The sequence below is a fragment of the Toxotes jaculatrix genome, chromosome 20 (assembly GCF_017976425.1).
Source record: "Toxotes jaculatrix isolate fToxJac2 chromosome 20, fToxJac2.pri, whole genome shotgun sequence".
In the NCBI taxonomy this organism is placed as follows: Eukaryota; Metazoa; Chordata; class Actinopteri; family Toxotidae; genus Toxotes; species Toxotes jaculatrix.
This window is the reverse complement of record NC_054413.1, coordinates 6,506,732-6,532,811: the sequence shown is the minus strand read 5'-3', so window position 1 is coordinate 6,532,811 and position 26,080 is coordinate 6,506,732. Positions and strand designations below refer to the sequence as shown.

General features: G+C 39.8%; 1 protein-coding gene across 1 annotated transcript in view; it reads right to left on the bottom strand.

Annotated features, from left to right (window-relative positions):
- ptprn2 (protein tyrosine phosphatase receptor type N2) overlaps positions 1–26,080 on the bottom strand; it is a 110,734-nt gene that overhangs the window by 38,912 nt on the left and 45,742 nt on the right. The window contains exon 11 of the mRNA XM_041065954.1: positions 8,569–8,633. Within this exon, the coding sequence (XP_040921888.1) occupies positions 8,569–8,633 (65 nt within the window). The remainder of the gene's footprint in view (positions 1–8,568; positions 8,634–26,080) is intronic.

Genomic DNA, 26,080 nt, shown 5'->3' with positions numbered 1-26,080 from the left:
TTCAATATTTAATGGCATGTGTAAATATTGCCCGACCATTACAGCATAGTATTTTTAAGCAGTGAACAAAACCAGCAGACACGAGGCCACTTTGCAGCACAGTGGTCTAGTTTCATTTCATGCTCTATCACCACAGATGGAAGATATTCATACACCCTCCCAAGTCAAGGTCATCATATAAAAGACCATAACAGCTCATCAAGCAATTTAGTTGACCTTGCCATGCAGAAAGTAACTAGCAGTTACAGCAGGATTCACAATTACAGTCAATTAAAGTCAATAAAAGATGATATGACAGTTGATTACATTTAATTTACTGAGAGCAAAGTGGTTTCCGTATTGTGTGCCCACTGAGCAATAATTAGTCTACTGCTTCAATCAACCACAAACTTATAATGTGGTGTTTAAAAAGACAGTTATGACTAATGAAGATAAACATGACTATTTTCTTAAATGTGTCATTTTAAAAAACTGAATATCATACCTATAAAAAGATAATAATTATTTAATTCTTAGGATTACTTGCTATTTTACAACTACTTTAAGATGTAATTTTGGGAAATGTACACTCAATTAAACTCAAAAACAACTTCTTGTCTTCAAAATAGTGCAGCTTTTCTGACAACTAAATCATAAGATACACTAGACTAAAAGTGGTTTAAAAAAAAAAAAACAACAAAAAAAAACCAAACTAGTGGCCTAATTTTGTTTTGATGTTAAAAAGATTACCATGGGCCACTGGTTAGCCTGCAGCAAGGGCTTTTCCTGCTGCTGTCAATGCTAAGGTGCCAGATGCGCTAGGCAAGTAGCCGCATGATAAATGGCAGAAGGTGAGAGCTCTGTGGCCGGGACCAGGAGCACGCTGCCCCTGCATCCCGCTGCCAGTCTCTTGGCATGCAGCTTGTCAGGCCAAATGGCAGCCGCATCCCCCTTCAACGCTGACATTTAAAACCTCTGCCATGCTATCCAGCTGTGGACACCACATGCCCCCCCCCTCCTACCCTCAGCCTCCCCCAGGCACCCAGCCCTCAACCCCACCACTGTCGTTGCCAGACACCAGTCAACAAATTACCATAAACAGGCTGGGCTTTTGTTCAAACACTCACAGCATCATTTACAATGAAAGTGCATGACATGCTCATGGTGGGGAATGTAGATCTGAGTTACGTTATTCTTTACAAAGTACATTTTTCAATTGTCAGCCACCAACTAACGTTAGCATCTCTGTCCTACTTTGAGAGTAATGCTGTTTCTTTCTTTACATATATTCTACTTTGATCACATGGTGAGCATGCTAACTTTCTTCCTGGGTCAACTTAGCCTCAACTTTAGCCTCAGTCTTTTATTTTGATAAGTTGGAGGCAGAGATTAGCAAACAGACAACCCTCTAGATAAGTTTGCAATACTTAGAATAACCACTGAAAACATTCCCTAAAGCGATTAATCAGGAACTGACCAAATAATTTTTCTGGAATTATGTGCAATTTTGTAGCACAACATTATTTCTAGAACAATAATTGAGATAAGAGGACCGACCCTATAATAAAAATTTATGTTAGGGACATTACCGATATATTTTTAATTATTTATAGACTTTATTTTCCATTTAGTATTAATTATAAAATGTACACAGCTCCAGTGGCAGTCTAAGAAATAAAAGCATTTCACAGTGGAAGAGAAATCATAATCTGTCCGACGGCAGGGGTAGCTGAGTTCAATGATCACCATAGGGAATTTACTGTGGTGAAGATGGAGGGGAAGCAGCAGGGTAACTAGTCAGTCCCTATTTCCTCTTAAAATACGCCGGGCAGGTCAACCTGCACCCACAAGGATGTCACTGGAGCTATTAAGTCTGCTCGAGTGTGTGAGTCATGGTAGTATGCAACAGCTGAATTTTGTGGCACTTGCAGAGGTCTCTCCATATCCCAAACCATACAGGTTAGGTAAAAATACTCAAAATGGCTGAGCTAACATCTCAGTGTTAATTTGAGGAAAATGTTATTTAACGATTTTATGAGATCACATAAATGCTGAATATGTATATTATATAGGCTTAAATCAAAGGGAAATAAAGATATTTTACCCTAAATATCCGGGCCGCTACAGAGCTAATATGATTAGGATTATTTTTCTCAAAAATTTAAACCATCAACAATAAACATCAGGGGTTTTTTTTGTCAGTATGTTAGAGACAAAGCTCCACAACCACTCTCTCTAGAGTCACCATCTTCTACTGACATTTAACAAACAAAAAGGGAGAAATCCACTGTAGAAGAGGCTGAATTTAAAACTGACAGCAGTTTGAACAGTCCAAAAAGCAACGCAGTCACAGAACAGGACATGTTGCACTTTGCAAACATGACACAACTCGAGCCGCAAATACTGATTTCTTGCAGTTACTACACTTTCATGCAAAATTTCTTAGCAGAGCTGCAAGAGTTAGTCGATTAACCCCTTTCTGCAGAGGCAGTTTTGGGCCTTTCAATCCCTTTAAATAAAACCAGTATTTAAATCGGTTTCAATAAGAATTTACAATTTTTCTAACATCTTATGGACAAAATGATTACGCATTTAACAAAGAAAATAGCCTGAGCATTCATCAATAATGAAAACAATCATTAGCTGCAGCTGCACAGGACCTCCTGTGCTACTGTACAACCCTGAGTTATTGTGTGAAATGTGAGAAATGACTAAAACTGACTAAAAGAGAATCACAAAATAGATGTTTGAAAGCACCGTACATCACAGATTGCTGATTTATAACAATGTAAGAGTTTTATCACTTGATTTTTACTTTAATTTGATCTAAACCTCCAAAGCCACCTTGGCCTTGAGTTTTTTGTTTTTTTTCCTGGAAGAGATGAGTACACCGGAAAAAAAAAAATCTCTTATTTAATACCTTACAAAAGGTGGAAGAATTGCCCTTCAGCAAGCTGAGTAAAAATACTACTGTCAACTATACACAGTAACAGTACCTCTCCTTAACAAAGGCAGCAGAACATAAAAGAAGCAAAAGGTAGGAGAGTAAACACTTTACATTCTGACACTCATTAAAAACAGACAAGCCCACCCTTAGCCGGGGGAGAGCACACGTCATGATATAGAGAGAGGCAAATACCAAACTGCATGGCATGGTATCAAAGACATTTCTGCAGTCCAAAGGTCAGGTGATGGTAAAAGGTTGCTGAGAAACGGAGCTGCTGGATGGTCTTTCATCTGTGGGAGGCAGCTGCAGTCTCCAAAGAGGCAGTGTTACTCAGGGCTGCAGGCACAGTGGGGCTGCTCCAATATGACATTTCACATCCAGATCTGCCACAGTAATGGCATTTTAGCCACTTTTAAAACAGCCAGATTGGCCTTCCTGCACTGCTGAAATTTTTATAGGCAGCAATTTTTTTATTGTTTGGATTTATTACAGTGTCTAAAGGAGATTGGATAGGTTGTCAATGTGGAAAAAGCACTTGAGGGCCAATGTGGAATTGATTGGCTGATACACACGTACATAAGGTCCACAGTATAACACAACAACACAAGGATGGGTAGGGGACACATAGCTCGCAGTGCAACCAAGCCACTCTCATTTCCTCTGAGGAGCTATGCTAAAATGAGAATAAGAGATCCCAACATTTACATAAAAATGTATTTTTCTCATCTTGCAATTCTCCAAAAAAAAAAAAAAAAAAAAAAAAAAAAAACACAGCTTGAAAAACCAACATGGGGGAAATATGTTTTGAAGTAAAGCATATACATATGCCGGTACAAGATCAATTTGTACAGCTCTTATCACAGTTATTTATTTATTTCAGCTTGAGTGTCTGTCTCTTCTCTCTGGTAGGAAATGGTCAGTCTAGTTTTCCTTTGAAGTCCCCACTGAAATTATTTGTCCCATTTGCTCAGAGGAATTGCATTTGCTGATGGTTGCACATGGTATTTGCTGTTAAGTGGTATATGCTACAATATTCAGGCTATGTTAAATTAGAGGAAAGCAAAATAAACTGATACTGCCTGATAACCATGTGCATCACATCAAAAATATGGAAATAAATATTCATGTGGAAACAGGGTTCCACCAACACAAAATGCAAATTTAGAATGATCATCCCTGTGACTGAACCAGGAGTTACTGGATCAAATGTAGTTTTTCTTGCTCGCCTTTCCATTGTATTTAAACTTGACATAAAAATGATGATAAGGACAACAGAGCTGCAGTAATAAGTTGGTTAATCGATCAGTCGATCAACCGAAAACAAATCGTTTCAGGCATTTTTCGAGCAAATACATTCTCTGGTTTCTCAAACGTGATAATTTCTTGCTTTTCTCTGTTTATTGCCATCCCTAGAAACATGACATGCTAGAACTAGGCTAATAAAAATAAATACTAATTATTATTTCTATATTTACACAAACTGTACTACATAACAGAGAGAAGCACCACTGCTGTGTGAACAAATTAAAGCTCAGGTCTTCATCATATATACGAATACATCGTGTAGATGGTTTATAAATAAATATTCTCACTCTACCTAAATTTGCTGTTTAAGTTCTGTATAACACATGTTGCAGGTTGGACTAATATGAACTTAAAATTACACATTCAACTGCTCAAACTGAAAAAAATATATACTATAAATTATACAATAATATTCAAGACCTGATGCACTATAGTATTTTTTTCACAGAAGCTTGTCAGAACAGATGTGCACTTGCATTAATTATGGTACAGGATATTGGAAAGAAAGCCTTCAAATCCACTGTGAGAGGTCATCATTACATGTGACCTTTCTCTGAGATGTGTTTTGCCTCTGTGCCTCCGCACTCAGTCCTTTGATTAGAAATATAATGCAAGCTTTCGACCGCTATAAGACGGCGGCATTCTCTCACAATTCCTCTGGACAGACTCACGACAGGATTACAAACTAATGTTGATTTCACCTCCACCCACTTCTTTAGGTAGCTACAGCAGAAATCAAATGGAACACCAGTGACTTAGGTTCACATAAGCAGTCAGACACATTATGAGCAGGCATTTTAAAAAATGCTCACTTAAGCCCTACAAATAGCAATTTCGGTGTGTGTTGAGGACAGACACTGCAGTCACACAAAAATTACTACACACATTTAGTGTACATTTGTGCATGCAACACATACATACAATACACATATGCACTGTGCAGAGACTCCCGGCCTGCCATATATGATTTACATTTAGTGGTTGAATAATCAGTTGACATGCAGCTCAGGGAATTCTTTGCTTAATGAGTGCCTCTCCACATAAGCAGTTTGCCGGCGTTATCTCGAACATGAGACTGCTGTCAAAATGTCACTGAATCTCAATTTAACTACCAACTTAATCACATGGGGACCACTGCATATATCCAGGCCGAGTGTGGAGATGCTTCCTTCTTGCACTTTATTTGGAAATACTGGCACAAAGAAAATGGGAAACTGGGAAAACACAGTTGTTTTTCTACAGGTGTGCATGTTGAAATGTTTTATAGACATTCGCTGCAACTGTTCAAAGTAATTTCTAATTAAAAAGGTATGATGATGTTCTGGAAAAGAAGATGTTGATATGGAGTCTGATGCACAAGACAATAGTTTCTCAGCTTCTGTCTGTGTGGAATTTTGTCATCTCACCTGTCAGAAATGTTACATACTTTCTATTTTTTTATATTTAATTTTTAATTTAGAGGAAAACTTCTGCACACTTTACCTAAAGTGAATCTTTATTAACAGACCAAGCTATAGGTCTTTAAAACCCTGATTGGCTCAGAAATATTAATTAAGATTAATTGTCAACTCACAAGCATTAAGTAAGATTTAAAGGACATTAACTTATTTTTTTCAATAGACTAGAAGCTAATATTTCAAAGCTTTAGATTTGCTATACTTCTGTTTTCTGGCCTTACATACAGAATGAGGGTTGTCAGAGGATTGTAGGATATTCTGTGTCTTCTTCTGACTAATCATAGCAATCACTTCCAAAAAACATCTGACCGACATGCCTCTCCCTTTCAAAACATATCTTTCTGAGCCTCCCTTTTATTCCCTTGCTTCTCTTCTCTCTGCTCCCCACTGGTACCAGCCATGCTGTGTCTATGGCTGCCAGCAAAAGCAACCCTTTTGCCTGGTGCCTGGTTGCTGTCTCCAGCTTAGTGGGGTGACTCACTGACCCCCCTCCTGCACGAAAGAGGATACAAGGAGGCAGGGGGGAGCGGCGGCAAGGGATGCACAGTCGCAGAGCTTTGTGCCTTTTAGGAACGATGCTAGTCAAGAAGCCAACGTGTGGTATGATTTGCCAGGGGTTATTTTCCACACTTAGAGTACTAACTGACTGATAATAGCATGGATATATGTATTTATATACATGGTTTCAATGCAGTATGAATACAGTTTAGCGAGTTAGTGCAAAAGCTGCAAAAAAAAGCCATGTCAAGCATGAATTTCTTTCCACTTCACTTCTTTTCCCCCGTTGCATTTTTTTTTCACACATTTACAGGACTCATGAATTTCTGTGAGAGGACCTCCATTTTCCTTCCACAAGAGTGCAGCTCCCATTCAGCGAACAGCTGCTAATAAGAGTGATACTCAGAAAATACATCACTTATGCCCCATACATACATTATTTAAGAAAAACAAAGTAGCTTTGTTGTCTCTTGTTTTTTCTCTTTAGGAAGACGACTTCCCTGCGATCCATAATGGAGTAGATATTGCTCGGCCTATTGATTGATGTCTCCTTCCCCCCGCTTTGACATTTGCTTATCCTCGTCCGCATCTACTGCTATTGACGTTCGCTCTATCTGGACATCTTCCTAAGCTGTTTTGTCATTTGTCACCTCTTAAATAAAAACGGAGGAGGGGGGGAGTTGTCAGTGATAAGACTTAATGATACCAACCACAGTGATGGTTTCAGACAAGCTCGGAAGACGAACAATGTCTGTAGAAAGCACAGTACTGTGTTTTGATTAATTTCTCACTCGGTACCTCTTATGGATCCACTGAACAATTTTACCCAGCATATTTCTATTTTTTGCCATTAATAAGCAGGCTAAAGAAGACCCGTTCTGCAACCTCTAACATGCATTCACTCATAACCATGGTCAATTTACTGCAAATTTACTGAAAGCAGGTTTTTGGTTTAACACCTTTTAAACTAATGTATTTGAAGAGCCCACTCCACAGGCTCTCCTGTAAAAAGCTACTATTTTCCCCAACTTACCCTCAACTCTCCACTTCTTGGATACAAACTGGTGAGATCAACACATCCACATTAGAGCTGTTTCTAATAAAACGCCCTCTGAGTGAGTTTTCAGGGTTCATACTTTGCCAGCTCTTTATTTGTAGTACAGTAAATGCTGCGCTTCCTTAACATGCAATGCTACAAACGCAGTCTGGCGCAGATTTTCTCCCCATGAGGTGGAAGACAGATTCTTCCTTTCCTCCCTCCCTCTTTCCATCCATCCCTCCCTCACCCTGGCTCCTGCAGAGAGGCTATTATTGCAGCTAATTATCTACAAATAGGCCCAATATGACAAACACAGCCCTGTACCAGTGCTGGCTAAGCCCAGGAATCAGTCTGAGAGGGAATAAAAGAATGAAAAGGAGGCGAGGAGAGGACAAAAGTCACATTGAAGAAAAAAGGAAAAAAAAACGTGAATCAGAGATAATTGAGAAGAACGTGATAAAGACACAGTGTGGAATAAGATGAGAGAAAATGTGGTGCTAAAAAAGATATAAGTGGGAGGCAGATGGGCGAAGAAAGGCAGTGACACCAAAAGGGAGACAGCATAGAAGGGACTAACACAGGAAAATGATCTTGTCTATACAGTGTGTGACGGTTGTTGCCAATGGCAACTGTCCTGCAATGCACAGGCCACATCCATTTAGCTCCCAGCATGCCTCATGATCAGGGCAGCTCAGGGGTCTAAGGCTGTCTGTCTCATTTCCATAGAGAAACTCATTTACCAGGCAAGCATAGAGGGCTATGACGCCTCAATGGGTGCTTGATTAGATCCTTACCTCTGATACATATGAATATTTATCAGTGTTGAATGAATACACATTTACTCTCCTTTCATCTGGATCATCCTGAGTGTCCTCCTGTTCTCCTCTTAATTTTTTCCAATGAATATGTCACAGGAGCATCAGGGCTCCCTACAAAGTGACAGCACTCAAGATAATCTGGTGATTGTGGCTCTGTGGCGATGATCAACACTTTAAGTTTCACAAAAAAAGCATCGAGCTTTTGTCTTGTGTTTTATTTGCCATGGAGACAACAGCTCTTAGAGACCTAAAGGAAACAAATACGGGGAGCGGTAATCAAAGCAGCGCACTTAAAAGGATATGTGTTTGGAATTCATCGCTGCTAAAGATTAGTGTTTGGCTGCACAACTGAAGCTGCAGGTGAAATACGGATGCCAAGACAAGTTGAAACCACCGAGTTATTCCTGTCCCATGAGCCCAAACACAGAAGACGCACACAATCACACCCACTCTCACTCTATTTTTTTTTTTTTTTTTTTTACACACAGAGCTGAATAACAGATATTTTTAGTGAGTGTTACTTACATCACTAACTCCGGCCTCCACTATCTTCAGGCCTGTCTCCTTCTCCAGCTGCTGCTTCTGTTGGACTGCACGGGGAGACAAAAGAAGAGGAGGTGTTGAGTATGAGCAGCAGATGACAAAGTAGCAGATTTTTCAGTTCCTGAGGCAGAACAAGCGGTCAGTGAAACTGAGAATGATGCAATGGATCTAACAGCATGAGTCAGATGTCAAACTGGTCATAGAAAATGACTGGCCCACACACATACACACACACACACACGCGCGCACACACGAGAAAATATTAATCAAGTAAAGAAGCAAAACAATCTTCATGTCAAGACAGCAGTTCACCAGCTGACAACAGTCTGTGGTGGCACTTAAAAGCCTATAATAGGTAAGAGTCTACAGCCGTGCTAGCCCCTCTGTGAGTCTGCAGTGCTCTGAGCTAAATGCTAACTGCAGCATGTTAACATGCTCATAATGACAATGCTTACATGCTGATATTTAAGCCAAATTTATGCCTCACATAAAGGTTCAATGGGATCCTGATCAGTATACACCTGATCAGTATACACCTGACAGTAACTGTGTTTACATTCTTTCATTCACTTTGTTTTACCAGTGACGGTGACTGTCTTGTTTCTTCACTGCATATGGGACTATTCCATGTTGTCGCCAAATTTATGTTGTGGTAGAGAGCTGAGCTTGTGGTGAGCAGAGGGTTTAATAATAAAATAATAACTCAGCCCTTTTACAACTTCCGTCATGTTGTCTTCACTATCAACGATCCCTACCACTATCAGAAACTGGCAGGAGAAAACACAGCACTCTAATACTTTCTAATTAGCTCTAGACACAAAGTACAGCTGAGGCTGATGGGAATACCATCCATTTTGCAGGTATTTGTTCATACACCAAACTAGAGGACAAATACTAATGAAAATGTACTGTTATCCTCACATACATTGAGCCGGACCTACTGAAGATTACAAGAAAGCAGATGAAGTGCTTGTAGATTCACAGCACACAATAACTTGAGCTCCTGCCTTTGTTCTTGCAGTAATTAATACACCACCCGAGTTTGATCCTCAGATCTATTGATCTAATCAAATATGGCATGCTATTTCCAAAGCTTTGTTCACGAAAGATATTCTCATGCAAATCAAACCAAAGTGAGGCAACGTTAAATATCCATCGTTCAAGATCACACATTTTGCCGACTTTTTTCACCTCCTGTGCTTAACGCCCCGTCCTCACTTTGATGGAAACATTTATATTGAAAAACAAAATCAAAGGGGCCTTAATAGATTACGCCAAATTATAGAGTGAAAGAAAGAAAAAAAAATGAGCATAATTTTAATTGAGTTTGTTAGCATGTGAATGTGATTGGTAATGGGGAAAAGGAAAAAGAGTGAGAGTTAAAGAGAGAAAGAGAGCAGGTCCTTTAAATCCCATTTCACCAGATGAAGGCTATGCAAATGACCCTGAAGAGCTGAACCCCACCTCACACTCCAAATTCGGCAAGGGTCTGTTTAATTAGTATTTTAATCTATCCCAGTGATTCCACTCAGTCCACAATGTATGCAGCATTCCATCTAATTAAGCACGCTACTTTTAGGATAATCATCCATCTCCCCTGCTCTTCCTCTTTCGCCTTTTCTCTTTCTGGTTATTAAAAATCCTGCAAACATTGATCATCCTATCATCTCATCAACATGGCAGCAAAGGGGACATCTTATATTTTAGGCATCAGCAAAGAGTCTCTGTTGGGTGGCTGAAAGGAGGAAGAGAAGGAGGCGGTAAGAGAGCTGGAAAGGTCAAATATACATTCAAAGTCTCTAAATTAGAGTGCCACATAAAAGGAGTAGACACAGGAGGAAAAATCTTCTGCCATTAGTGAGAGGAGAAAAGTCTTGAACTGGCATGTCTCCAAGATAAAACTCATTTTAATTTCATGTTGCCACCCATGTATTTAGTCACAGATATATTGCCTCTCCATGGATAGCTACAGTACCTGCTCAGTCCTGGTGCTATTTAGGAGGGGGGTAATGAGCGAGGTAATTGGGCCCAGCTGGGTGAGGGCGTAGGTGATGGGGGGGACGCCAAGCTGCTAAAAGGTCACACAACGTTTTGGTCCTAATGAGGACCCCTCTGGGGTCGCACCACATCATGAGTCAAACTACGAAAGATTAGCCTGGAATCAACACACATCGGCATCACAGCGGCCGCAGCTCTGGGTTTGACTGACAAGCTGACATTAACCGTCTCATAGTGAAACCAAAGTAGCCTGAAGGTCAGTATTTACTTGTGAATCAAAGCTGAGGACTCTCCAATCAACGTGAAGGGAAGGACACTCCCACAACAGCCACTTTAAATGTAAATACAACGTACTTGCCAGGCTCATTAGCTGGCAACTGGATGGATCCGGGTTGCAGTGAAAATCCAGCCAATGGATTTGCTTGTTCTGTCACTGACTGTACAGATAACAGCCTACAGCATCTCTTTTTGGTCACCCCTTATATTAACCTCCCACTGGAGCTCACTCTCTTTCTCTTTCTGTTTCTCTTTCTCACAGACACACACAGATTTTGTAAGCTTCAAATTAGCCACCAAATACTCCTGACAGACTGTGGAAAAGAGATGTCAGGTCTCATTTCAGAGAGGCTCCTCCAGCTATTTTAATAGGCATTGTCTGAGTCTATCTACTCTGATCTCCAATATCGAGATCTGATCCCTGCTGCTCATTTGATCTTTTCGGTTTCCGAGTTATATTGAGCCAAATCATCTGATGTTCAGGAGGAGGGGAAAAAAAAGCACAGTGAAGCCAAAAGGCTTTTTCGTGTGTTCAAATGTGCTCCATTTTCATGTCCTTTCTATTGAAATTACATACACGTGCAACAGTTTTATTGATGAATATAAAAATGAGTACTGCCTGATGACCTGGGACTATTCAGTGCAAATTTAAAAGGACTGATATTAGTAAAATACAAGCAATTGTTCTATAAGAGAAGCTGACAGATCGTTTAAATAGTGGCTGTCTTCAAAATAAACTATTAAAGTTACAATGCTTAAGATGTTCATGAAATGAACTCTCTCTATATAGTAGGTTTTCATTTTAATGCAGTAAGACTAAGTTCCAGTTATTATTGACTGACTTCTTTGTTAAAATTGCATGAATTTGTTTGGCTGCACTGTAAAAATTTTTTTTTTACTGACGTAAAATTTCATTTTCCTCCATCTCTAAATGATTTCAACTGCCTGTTGCCAAAGAACAATTTTCATTTTAAAAAAACTACTTGTGCACAAAGGAATGTGCCCTGATTTACACCATGATCACCTTGTCTCTGTTCAGCATCAGAAAATTCAACCGGCTGAACAGGAAGCACTGAGCAATACTTCAAAAACTCATCAAGGACTCACTGAAGAAGAGGAAAAGGCCATTTCAATCATCAGTCTACAGAATGATTCAAAACATCGTTGCCTTTCTTTGACGCGCACACTAATGAGCGAAAATACAGGGAAAAAAACACACATTTAAGCTTGATTTTATGTGACCTTTAAATTGCTCTGTAGCATATGTGCTCAACACAAATTATCTTGTGGTGAGATATAATTTGATTAAAATGTTGCTTTTCTCCACCATATGCTGCAAACTGAAGCAATTGTGCACTCCTCATCATAGATTCTAATAGCAATTCAGAAATGATTATCATAAAGTCATCAGAGCTTAAAGTCATGAATATATATATTCATTTTTCTGATATACGACAGGGTTGTTATTGTTAGAAGCAATATAAATTCAGTGTCGGGAGACAAATCACCCACTGTAGGCTGTAAGTATTTTGTATTTCAACACGGCACAGCAGCCACTGCAGTCACATGATCGTAATGTTTCCTCTTTGGCCTAACGGGGGTATATAGTTGACAAAATACATATTTCACCACCCTCTGATTGATCCGTTAATATTGAATAACATCCACATCCATTCCATCTATCTCCCCCCTCCCTCCCCTGCTCCTCAAGTCGTCTATTCACCACTTCCATCTCTCCATCCGTCACTCCAACCAAACAAAATGAAAGTGTTTATTGCGGAGGAGGGCTGACGCTCACGCCTCTCCACAGCCGTTAGCCTTATCAGCTGGCAATCGCTCCGATATTAAAGCTGCCATTCCGCCCATCACTTTCCCCTTGCACATATGATGGCTGTCTCTACCTATCAGAGTGGTGGGAGGAAGAGGAGGGGGGAGGGAGGGAGAGAGGGAGAGGAAAAGAGAGGGAGATGCACCTGATCCCCCAGACAGATAAGATGCACGGCAACCCATTTTTCAGTCAAAATCCTAGGCGGGAATCAAAAACAATAATATTCCTTCATAGCTCCTTGTATAAAGAACCACAGCGCTGACTTCCGAGCAGCAGCACATTCATTATATGTATGATATATAACACGTATGTGACCCCTTTACATCTGACTTCTGCACGCTGATGCTTATCAAAATGTAAATCAGTTCGTAGATATTGTTGTTGCTTTTATAAGGATTATTTTTTCATCTTCTTTCTTTTTTTTTCACTTCCAGTGAAGCTTCTCGAAAATTCATCATTGAAAGGATATTGTGCAAGAGACACAAACACACTAATATAAAATGACTTTCACACGAGCTGATTTTTATGGTAAAGATAGACATCCTGTAAATAACTTAATATATATTTGACCACGCACCCATTTTTTCCCTCAGGCACTCTCACAGCTCTACTCTCTCCTCTGTCTCTTCTTGTTCATGTGTATCAATTGTTTTTCTGCTCCTCGGCTTCTCTAAATCAAGACACCATATCAAAGGACCTGCATCTCTTAGAAAACCTACAAATGAAACAGAGGGACAAGGTGGAGGAGAATAAAAGATTGCAAATCAAAACTAAGTCTTAACATCTTAATGATTAGTTTCATTTGGGATTAATCCTTAAATTTCTTGTTTTGACTGATTAATTGTTCAGGACAAACAAATGGCAAAAGCATGGCCTTTAAACCCGCGAACAGTCGAAAATCCCAAATTATTCAATTTTAAGCTGATACAATGTCGATTAATTGAATGGCAGCTAATTTTTATAATTGATTATTTGTTTAAGATATTTTTTAAAAGTGAAAATCAAAAAAAAATGTATTGTTTGTGCCTTTTTAAATCTGAATATGTTTTTTTTCCTCTATAAGTTGGATAAAAGAATCTGAATATGTCAACACAATGTTTGGCTTTTTTTTTTCTTTTTGATGAAAGACCTTTATAAGATTAATCACTTATCAAAATTGTGGCTTATTAATTTTCTGTCAATCGACTATTCATGTTTGCACTGATTAATATATCTTACAGTGACACTGTGGCTGTCTAGTCTGTCACTCTTTAATATTGGTTCCGCATAATAATGCTTATCAGAAAATCCCATATGATTAGACTTAATTTAATATAGTATATTGTTTCATATAATAGTATAGTTCAATTCAATTCCTAAAAAGGAAATATGGAGTTGAACTGAGCCAAATAATTCAACTGAACAGAAACAAGCCTTCTTTTCTCTCCCAGTAACCCCAATATGACGCTACCCGTGACAGCATTACGCTCTAATGTCCAATCAGCAGTGCCAATCATATACCACCATGTCTGTCACATGGTAGGACCATGCTGTTAACAGCGGGGGGCTCCTGGCTGGCTCACTGTTTATTCACCCTGATCGATCGCTTCCCGTGGATAAGCCAACAGTGCTCCCCAACAAACCAACTGCTGTTATTCAGCCTAAATCAACACACCACAAACCTTTGCTATCTAACTGAATACCACCCCTAAACTCTGCTGCAAAATACTAAATATCACAAAAGCAAAGTGTTTCCTTCAAGATGTCAAAGTGTGTTCGCTGGTTGACACATAATAAATGATGTTAAAAGACAACACTGTGGAATAAGGAGATAGGAAATGAAGTCTGCTGCCTGGTTTCAGCTCCTGTAATAGCTGTAGTCATGCAATCAGCATGCGCCTTGTGTCCGCTGCAGACCCTGCTGCCACCTTTGGTATCAAACACGTTACAGGCCCCTTCCTCTTTCAAACAGAGCCCACATGACACATTTATAATTGCATCCTGCCTTATTAGAGGCCCCTTTCAAAGATGGCTGAATAATACACCTGGACGAGTCTTTGCTGCACATGTGCAGATGCAAAAGTGCACACAGACGCATACAGACACAGCCACAGACACACACATAATATCTGTTTCTTTGCCGGCTGGTTGATTAATAGATTGTGGCTGCTCTGACACTCTGTGTAGAATAGGCATTTTGCCTTTGATAGGTGCTGACACCAATTCTTCACGGACTGCAGGAGATCGGGGGAACAGAAGCAGCACTGGCAAATGACTTGGATGGCAGGCACCTCCAGATGTGGGAGAAACCCCACCGATGTCACTCTGCATTCTCACCGGGACGCGTTTACATCATTTACGCTCCCTTTCAGAGATGACAATCTGCAGATGTGTGACATACGCGACGTAAATCACATGTGACAAACGCTCTAAAAGAACGGATAGGCCCGCCGATTACAGTGAGTGATGAGTTGAACAATGCACATCTGAAACAATCATGGTCATCTGAAGTCCAGCATGCTGCAGAGCCATACTGCTGGGTCTCTGAATGACCTTTTCCAATAACACAAGCTGGCAGCCTTGCTGTCAGAAAGACATTGCATAAAACCATTTACTGCAGCCTTCAGGGAAATATCAACAAGTAAAAAGTCTTTACACATCCAGGGTCCTTCACAGTATACAGCACTTTGTAACTGAAAGGTGCTCAGTGTGTAATACAACACAATACTCAAAATCTGGATGAGAAACATTACTCAGAGGTCTTTTCTTGGGTGCATTTATATCCAATTGATTAAAAATACTTGCTCTCTGTAAAAGACACTCATTTTCTTTCCCTGGATATGTGTGTGATACAAGATGAAAACATCTGGAAGTCTGCCACTGTCTGAAGGGAGCCTACTGGGGAAATGCTTATTGGAGGAAGGGATGGTGAAGCTGACACACAGCGCTTCACACACACACACACACAACACACACTCTGCTTCTGCTTCCCCACTGAGGGAACTCTGACAGAGGCAGCCCTACCTGTCACTGTGGCAGCAATTATCCTGCAGGCTCTCTCCACGGACCGTCTCCTGCAGGTCTCCACATTACTAACCACATCGCTGAGCACACACATACTGAGCATGCACACTGACGCACAGGAGGGCACACTGCACACCTCACAAGTACACATACTGTACATGTTCGCAGACACACACACACATACGAGCACAGACACGCGCACACGCCGTTGTGCTTTTCATCCACAATTCACTCTCTGCAGGCTAATGGCTCGAACGAATCGTAATGATGCGTTGGTGCAGACATCCTGCTCAAGCCAGGAGAAACACACATCATTACGTGGATGTGAGTGCTCGTGCATGCATGCACACATACCTTTTCTGTTACAGATAAATGCATTATCATATGAGGCAGCTAAGAAGTCCGCAAATACACACACACTAGAAAACCTAAATAAATCAATAAATATGCTAAAGGCGTCATAAGGCAGAGTTTGGAAACGTAGCAGGAAGCATTAACACGAAGCCAGGATATGAGCTCCACTGAATCAAGAGATAATAAGTCCTGGATATTGGAAAAAACAGACATGCTCAGAAGGACAGGGTGTCCATTTTGGCAACAGGGAGGTCTTCCTGATGAAAGAATTGATCTGCTTCATGCTGGTTCACTGGAGCCTGGATCCAGGGCCCAGCCTGAGTCTCAGAAACATGTTGATTGTACAGAGCTGTGAAGGGTGATTTCAGAGAAAGGAAAAAAAAAAAAAAAAAAAGAAGAGCCCAATGTGACCTCATTACCGTAGATTTGTTCCGACTGTCATTAGGAATCACAAACGCCATCACTCAAATCAGGAATATGAGAGAGAGGATGAGAGACAGGGTGGAGTAAGCAGGCGTGGGGGTTTGGGCTCTGACAGTAATCAAGTGGATTTGATCTGTAAACAGGATCTATCATACAACAATCTATAGTAAACATGTACACATGCAGTATGTTTGAGAGTGTCCTGTCAGAAACAAACAAATACACTTGCTGTGTTGATAGGGGTGTGGGATAAAAAACAAAACAAAGAAACACTAGAATATGTTGTTGTAAGCCACATGGACAAACAACGTATTGTGTCGTTTCATTTGGAGAACCTACATACAGGTTAAGGTTCCTTTTAAGGAGGTTAGGGCTGCAACTGGTGATCAGTGAATTTGCCAGTTATTTTCTTGGTGTATTGCTTAATCATTTTGTCTATGAAACAGCAGATAATAGTTACAACTGCCAATCACGAAGCCCAAAATATCCCAAGCCTACACAAATTTGATTCACTATCACAAAAGTCATAGTTAAAAACAGCAAATCCTCACAAACGAGAAGCTGGAATCAGAGAATGTTTGGAAAATGATGCTGATTAAATTTCTGTTAGTCAACTCATTGATTATGCTTGATTTTTTTCTTTCCTTTTTCTTTTCAAGATAAAAGAGCGAACACTTAGTGAATAGACAGTATGAATCAGAGCGAGATGCCACCATTTTCTGACACAAAACAACAAACCAAAATGGACCCTGAATCAGTCCTGCAATGCACTGAGCTGCTAATGTGGCAGAGTTTAAATTCAACTGAACAACAGTATGAAAAATCACTTGAAAGATGCATTGATTGCAAAGCTTCTGCTTTCTCCCTTTTCAGCTTCCACGTTCCCATCTAATGCACTGTCTGAGCATCTAGATTAAATTTCCGACTGTCTTTTTTTTTTTTTCCACTGAGGTATTCAAGATGCTTTCAGCTGGAGGAGGTTAATGTCAAAGCGAACACATTCGCTGTCAGTGGCCTTTAAGTCAATCCCTCTGACCACATCTACAGATGTTAGTGCAGAGGACATCTTCCCTCAGAGAGTGGATAAAGTAAGCCAGAGCTGCGTCCTATCTGCCTGCCTCTCTCCATCTCTGTGAAGCATCCTGGCTGCTGCTCAGATCGCAGTGTTAATCTTGCCGTGTTGCTTTCCTGTGTACAGCTGGGAGTGGTGGGTGTAAAATGAAAGTGTAACACAACAGTCTCACGCAGGTGTCAAAATGAGAAATATGACATTTCCCTTCTGAGATTTTATTAGTTCTGATATCATTTTGCATTCAGCCTGCCTGATGTGTCACTGGGCTCTTTTTTTTATTACTATTTTGCTTCAGGACAAAATGTGATAATCATTATTATATGTCTAAAGCAGAGCAGCTGCGCCTGCAAAAAGAAAAGCAAGAAGTGTATTCAGGATGGTATACAATTCAAAAATCAAAATACACAGTTTGACTAGTGTGTTTGCCATTGTATAAGTCCCCCCACTCTGAATCAATCATCTTACTGCAGAGTTTCTCAAACAATTCCTTTTAAAAGTGCAGCAGCCGTTCAGAGTCACAGCATGATGATTAAATCTATACACCACAGAAGCGCCGACATACTGGGTTTTTTTTTTTTTCAGTATTAATTTCCTAAATAACTGCAGAATCTCTTTATATATACCAAGCTCTCCTGTGACTGAACTCTCAAGTAGTTAGAGAAAGGAAAGACAAGACTGTATAAGCACACCTCCCTGTCTTTTTAAGGACACCTGTTGGGCTGCATGGCTCATCTCCTCCTCATTTAGCCGTCTGTCTGGGCTCCGTGGGGCTGATTACCAGGAAGAGCTGATTCCAGTTGCACTGCTTATCAGTCTAATTAGAGCCCCTGGCAGGTGACTTGAAGGAAGTCGTGTCTCTCACGGATGTTCAGGCACAGCGATTTGTACAGGCATGTACCAATAGGTAGCTGTTACATGATACAGAAGACAAAGATGTAACAGTAAAGACATAAGATAAAAGGATATGAAATTATGGCTTGAGAACTGTGAAGACAGTCACTCTTGGTAAAGGTGTTTCGAAATGGGGGACATATTTTCAGGGCTTTTTTTCTGGAACGGGAGGTGCCTTGAGGAGGTTTAATGGAATATTTGCATCACAAATATTTTCAAAGAAAATTTCAAGAGGTGACAACAAGTCAAGAGAAAGAGGCGACATCCTGACTAACATCCTCTGGTAAAAGTATCAACTGTCAAAAAATGAGAGGAAAACCGAGACAGGCTATGGTTCTGTGGAGAGTGCTTTAATAGATACAGCAGAGAAAATGGAAGATGAAATGAAAGCACAATTTAAGACTGAAAAAAAAAGCAGAACATCAGACAAAGAAAGATGGAGAAAAAAGCCGGAAAAAAGTGAGAGGCAGGGACGGAAAGATATCGAAAAGAGTTGAGGACAGAGGAAGAAGCTACAGGAGGCGAACAAGTTTTCCAGGTAGTGTATCAGTCACCGGTAAAAGGTCACTAGTCTGCTGTTCGCACATCCAGGTGCTAATGTAACACATCTCACACCTTCCTCAGTTGCCTGCGTCTGGCTGCCTGCAGGTTGGTGGGCAGAGAGACTGTTGTTTGTGCTAGAATAATATGCTGTAATCCCCCGTCTCAGATGTGGCCTTAACACAGGTAATTGGACTTGGAGTGTGAGGAAGCCTGTGGCTAGACACACACACCACTATGATACACAAAGGCTGCCGTCTGATTTGAAATAAGAATAGAAATGTTCATATTCTCAAGAAAGATAGCAGACCACCTTAACTTCATTTTACAAGCAGCTCATGAAACTAATGTTAGTTTAACTAGATAGCTAGCTGCAGCTGACAAAATCTGCTGGCAAAGGTTATTTCAGCCGACAAAATCAACGGTTGCTGGCTAGAAATGAGAAGCCTGCTTTTGTCTACGTCTCTCTGAAATCAAGGACCTATTGTTTGGAAAATTACCAAGAATTTCAAGTGTTGAATCTGCCACCATTATTATTGTAAACTGTATTATTTAATGCTACTGTGCAAGAATAAAAACCCTGACAGGCATAGCAGTAACTAAGGAAGGCAGGGTTTAGCAAAAGCACAATTAAAACACATCTTTCTAGTGCAGACTTTATACAAAATAATCCACAATATCTTTGCAAAGATACAGCCGCAGGTATTTAGGCATGCTCACTTTCTTCCGAGAGAAATGATGATCATACATATATATTCCTTTCCTTTCTGTCATCCCAAGTCAATCTGAGGTGGATATTGGAGTTAAATTGAAAGCGGGTGTCCCTCAAAGAGAGGTTTGAGATAGGAACGAGTTATCACCTCCACAGAGGGCCCTAGGAGACACAGCGCTCCTCTGTAGCAGTCCAGCCTGATGCATACAGGCCACTGACCCATGACAGTCAACCCATATCGATTTAAGAGGAGGCAGAGGACACCGAGAAAAAGACAGAGACGGGGGGGAGGAAGGGGAGGGGGGGGGGGGGAGAAAAGAAAAACAGTGAGGAGGCCAGGGAGCAATATCCCTCTTAAAACGTATCCATAATTCATTGTCTTTTCTTTCTTTCTTCTGTCTATACTTTCTTTCTCTTTCAGATGAGTGCACGGCAAGGGAATGTTCATTTTTAAGGGGGATTAGCAATGACCTATTTTGAAATGCATCCCTCTGGTACTTGTTTCAAACACACACACACGCACATACACATAGGAGCGCGCGCGTACGAACAGGAGGATACACACACACGCACAGACAGCCTGATACTGCCAGGATTGTACAGCAGGGTCCTATAGTGGAAAAAACGTAAGTGTGTCCAGCACAAAACATTTGGAAAGTGGAGACATTATTATTCCCTGTTTCTTTCTATTTGAAATTACAATGAGATGAATCCATTAATGCACATTTTAATGGTTATATTACAAAAAAAAATTATACATAATACAGGCACGTTAGTGCCAAAAGTGAATCACTGTGGACATTATGCCCCTTAAAATTAAGCAGGATTTGTAAAGAAGCGTTAGACTGATGAGTAACTTTGAAACACTTGTCACATCTGTTTTTTTCACACAGATAGTGAAAGTGGTTTCAAAACACATCTTAACCATAAAAAATAACATGCTGAATCCAGAAAGCTCTATGAAAGTTTTCATAACATTTGTCTCAAAATGTAAGCACTGTTTTATTGCCTTTCCCCTTCCAAAAGATTTTTGTAGAGGTGTGAAAACACTCAGATCTTTTATATGGGAACCTCTGCTAATGATTTCTCTTTAAAAGTCCTGGGAGTTCCCTCAGGCATGTTCACTCATTTAGTAAAAGAGAAGGAGAGATAGCGTGAACAGTGAGATCATGGTGGGAAATCATGTACAAGAGTACACCGAGAATGTTTAGCAAAAAGTATTTTCACCTTTAGTAAATTTAAAAAATAATATTTTCCATCGGAATTACATCCTTAATTTATCCCATACCTAGTATGTCCCATATGTAGCCAGGCCTGGCCTTAACTGAGTGTTTTACTGTGTGGTTTAGTTGCCTTAACCCTAACCCAGGTACTTTAGAGCTTTGAAAACATCAGCATTTGATGAATTTTGTCATTGAACATAATTAGTAGTTTTACAGTATTGTCTACTATTGACATTCTTAATGTAATATACGATTTTTTTTTATTGTAATGTCTCCTCTTAAACATTCAGAACTGGTGTATAAACACTTAATAAATCCTTGATAATATAGTGTAACAGTTGTAATTAAGGTTGAATGATTAATCATTTTCGTATCAAAGCTGCAGTTTGAATGAGCAAAATTTTCAAATCGTTTCAGCCATAATTTCAATTACATAATTAATGTCTCAACAACGTGTGAGAAGTTAACATTTTAGTCAGCGAGCGTGAGTGTTAAACTGGCTGATATGACGACCATGGCCTCCCTGTTTATTCAGCTACAGCTGATTCATGCTAATTTTGTGGGTGAGCTGGTCAAACAGCAAAGTGAAACGCTTTTCTGTTGCCTGTTAAATAATCTCTCCGCAGACAGGTGTATGTACTATTAACACTCGGCCAAAGATTGTTTCTTTGAGAAACAAGAAGCACCACTATTATCGTTTCATTTCCACACTTTGAAAGACAGAAAGTGGACATGTTTCTTTTGATAAAGATAAAGATAGAATTGAAATACATAGAACTTTTTTCCTTAAATAAGTCATTATCTTGAGTTGAGTGCAGGATCTCTCCAGACCACAACTGTGCATTAGACTGTACATGTCACTTTGCAATATAGATATCCACCTGCAGAGTTCAGTCACTCCCACAGCTTTGGAGGCGAGGGGTGGGGGTGGGGTGGGGGGATTCATGTGTTTTGTACGACAAGATGCACAGAAGCCGCATGTAAATACAGCTGTGCCGTGGGCATATCTTGGCATTCATGCTTCTCACGTCTCTCACAATGATCTGCTTTTTAAAATCAACGCTAAGGGGACAAAAAACAACAAAACTGGACATTATTTACTGTTCGTCTTGGAATAAATTCTAGATAAATGTGGGGTTTTTTTTTTTACATCCGTGCTACTTTATGTTAAGTTGCTGCACAAACTCAAAGACAACAACAAACACAACACTCTGACCATATGCAAACCATAACATCCAGATCCATGTGAAGCAGGAGCCAGCGCTAAGTCTTGGCCATGACTCACCTTAATTACTGCTTATGCTGAACTAGAGGGACACCAAAATCTGCATTACAGGTAAAAGGGGGGCAAAAGTGGTCCGCGAGCACACCAACAGACGTAGAGAGATGCACAAAGGAAGTGAAAATTGAACATCTGTTTTTTTTTTTCTTTCAAGCCCCGTGCCAAAGAAAGCTGGTGGTGCACCTGGACATGAATTATAGAGAGGCACTTAGATGAGGGGGATGGAAGAAAGCGAGAAGAGGAAGAGAGGTGAATGAAAATGAGGGGACAGGGTAGATTTCACGTCTCTCCCATCTGAAGACACTCACCGGGGGGGCTCTGTTAGGTCAACGATCAATTCACTACCAATATCTGCCGATAAGGCATAACACTATAATATAGTCTACTATATGCTGCATAAAAGTTGTATTAAATTGTGCATAATAACAAATAATAGTAGAATAAATATGTTTCAAAATAATGACATAAAAAACAGACGGCTCATTGTGCATCCTTTATTGAAAATGTTATGAGATGGCCCTCAAATTCTACACTATGTTTTCAGATAGCTGTAATCCTTTATAAAAAAAAATATATAATTATACTCAAAGAGAAAACTACAAAAGCAAATAGAGCTTTGAAGATGGAAAGCCCGAAATGTCACCCACCCGCTTTGAAGCTCCCTGGCTCTCTTTGTTTCTCTACACCATTGGCAGAGCGCACTGTATTCAGGGGCCAATTTAGTGCAGATGTACCATTAAGAGAAAAAACACACACATACAAACACATGTTCATGAGCTCAGACAGAGATATACTGTAGACAGAACACACACAAAAACACCAGACAGGCAGACATACACGCACACACCTGGAAAGGCTGCATCGCACAGCAAATGTATGGCCATCCCTGTTTGTTTTGTACCGGCCCTTTGTGGTTTCAAGCAATTTAAGTGTCATCTGCTGCCTCTTTGCTACACACATGTAGTTCTGTTAGTCCATTAACAGACACATCCGACAAAAAAACAACAACGTATACCTGTTCAGTGTATGTTTTTAACCTTTGTGTAGAGAGTTTTTGCTACTGTAGATTTGTCACTTTTGAAGCTGTGACACAGAGAGAAGAATCAGACAGGATGTGCAACATGGAGCTGACATGATGAGCTGATTTATCAATTAGCTGATTAACAGAAAAAAAAAATCAGAATCACTGTAACTACCAATTAATTGAGTCGTTTTTCAAGCAAACAATGCCAAACAATCCCTAATTCTAGCCTCTCAGCTCTTCTTTGTATTATTTGATGGTAAATTGAAATTTTAAGTTCTGGAGTGGTGTTCAGTGAAAACAAACAATTCAATAACTTTTTGATATTAGGCTTTAGGGAACTATGGTGGGAACAGTTTCTGGACTAAACAATTAATCAGTTGGTGGTAGAATGATGCCACCTCAGCACTGGACTCCCACTGGGAGAATAAGTCCTGGACTTTGTGTGACCTGGGGTCCTCTCTACCATTGTGTCAAATAAACAAAAGACTAAACTAAACTAAATTAATTTTTAACTGTTAATTAGTTGCAGCTCTTGTGTAGTTCCATAATAACACCTTAAAAAGGTTAAAAGTAGTGTAAATTATTCTTTAATTGCTCAGTTGCACATAAGTGTCTATAATAGATCTGTAGTATTTTTCAGTGTTGTTGATCAATACCAGTTACCTCTTTGTTAACTCTTCCTTCAGATCTCTGCTCTAATTAGTCAGCTTACCTAATTTCTTTTACTTATTGTGTCACATTCATGCCGCTGCAGCCTGAAGTTGGAGAGTTGAAAGCAGCATTTTCGTGGTTGCGATAGCTTCATAAAAGAACTACAAAAGCACCTAATGTCACTTTGTGGATTTTTAAAAATCAGATTAAAGCATCTTTAAAATTATTCTGATGGCATAAGGGTCTTTTTGTAGAAAAATCAGACCATCCAAATGAAAACGCACAGGTTACCTGAAAATTTACTTTGGAAAATTGTATTCTATACTTTATTCTATACTATGAAATCCCCAATCATTCCTAAAGGCAATTGTTCTTTACTATCTCGATACTACAGTCACATATATTAATTTGTCTTGTTTCAATAAACTGACACCCACTGGTAGAGCGCACTTAATTCAGAGAACTGCACTGATTGGAGGAATCTACATAATTTTTCTAGTGTAGGAAGGAATATTAGACTAAATGATTTAAGATGACTAATTTTGGCAGTGTAAAGCATCACTGCAGCATCATCGTTCCGCCTACGACTTTGGGCAACATCATTCCCAGACAAACAGAAATCCCACAACTAAACTTCTCTAATTCAAAAAGCTTAGCAAATTTTAATGGAAATGTTTCAAATTGTTATAATGCTCTTCTTTTACTGAATTATGACTCATAGCAGGAGATGGAAAGAAGCTCATTTACATAGCTGTTTGCATAAAACAAACACGATGTATGAGTACCTGCTGTTCTCGACATGAGGGCCATCAGCACGTGGTCTCTCACTTGGAGTAGCGTTCACTGTGGGTACCGAGATGGAAGATGAAGGGATGGGGGAATATAGAGAAGAGGTGTGGAGGGGTCAGGATGAAGCAAAAGGGGGACCTGGTGGTGGCAGGACTGAAGAGGAGGTGGGATTTTCTGCTCAACGTGGTGCTTAAACCCGCAGCATTGAACAAGAATTCACCAGACGGTGTGCCTTCAGCTCCAGCAGCTTATGGAGTAGCAACAAAACCTCTAAGAGAATTCAAAACATTAAAGTCCCAAAAACCAGGGCCCGCAAAAAAGGGTATCCCTGGAAGGTTTCTTGAAAGCAAATAAATTCAACGGTGAAAAAAAAACTTGAGCGCTTTCTGCTTAAACGCACAGAGAAAACTCTGATGTGTGACTGTCTCAGAGAGAGCTAATCATCATTACGACTTTGTGGCAAAATGTGCAGTTTTGTCAGTACATAAACCATGAAGCTAGTGAGCCATTGTGTTATTAAGTTTGCCACCATGTGTGAGAAAATGTGTCGTTGCCAGCCGTCCTGCGAGGCTCAGCTGGAAATTAGATCATGGTAAAGTCTTTGGTCAGATAAAAATCGCATCATCAGCCCTCTGGCACAAATCCAAAGAAGATCAATTATAAAATTTGGTGTCGCATAATGACGAGTCCCTGCAAACAGGAACTGTTTGTACTTACAAAAAAACACAAATAACATATTCATTAGCTTTTCATGTACACTCAGTATGACTGCAAATCATCAGAGAAACTACTGGGCCGAATATTTTGAAAATAAGGAATATCAAGAAGAAATAAACTCTAAATGGAGAATTCCAACATGTGTATAATATGGATAAAATCCTCTATTAGGATATATGTAATTGATATAATGCAATATTTTCTGTTTATAAATAGAATAGCAATACAGGACTTGCTGGTTTTAGCTGTTGTTGATAAACCACAACAACCAAACAACCTAATGGTAGCCATATAGGAAAAGTCAGGGGATTAACAGAAGCATTCGGATTCATCCTCAGGGGACCATGAATGTCTGCACAAAATTTCATTGCAACAACAACACCACAAACTGCAGCCTCCATAATGACCATACAGCTGAACAGTTTTAGCCCAAACCGAACATTTGAACCTGCATGAAGGATTTATGGCAGTACTGCTGTTGTAGACTGCATTAGTTTTAGGCAACTGAATGTTTCACACGACTATAGATTATTGAATTGTTGTCATGAGAAGGTGGCAAGTAAGGCAGAGGATCATGTGCCTACATTCTGAAAAAAGGAACTGACAGAATCAGCCTCTCAAATAAACTGCAAAAACGCTTATAATGAAAAAACATCTTTGCCGCTAAATCACATTTTTGTTACTATGGGGAAAAGTTAAAAAGCTTCATCC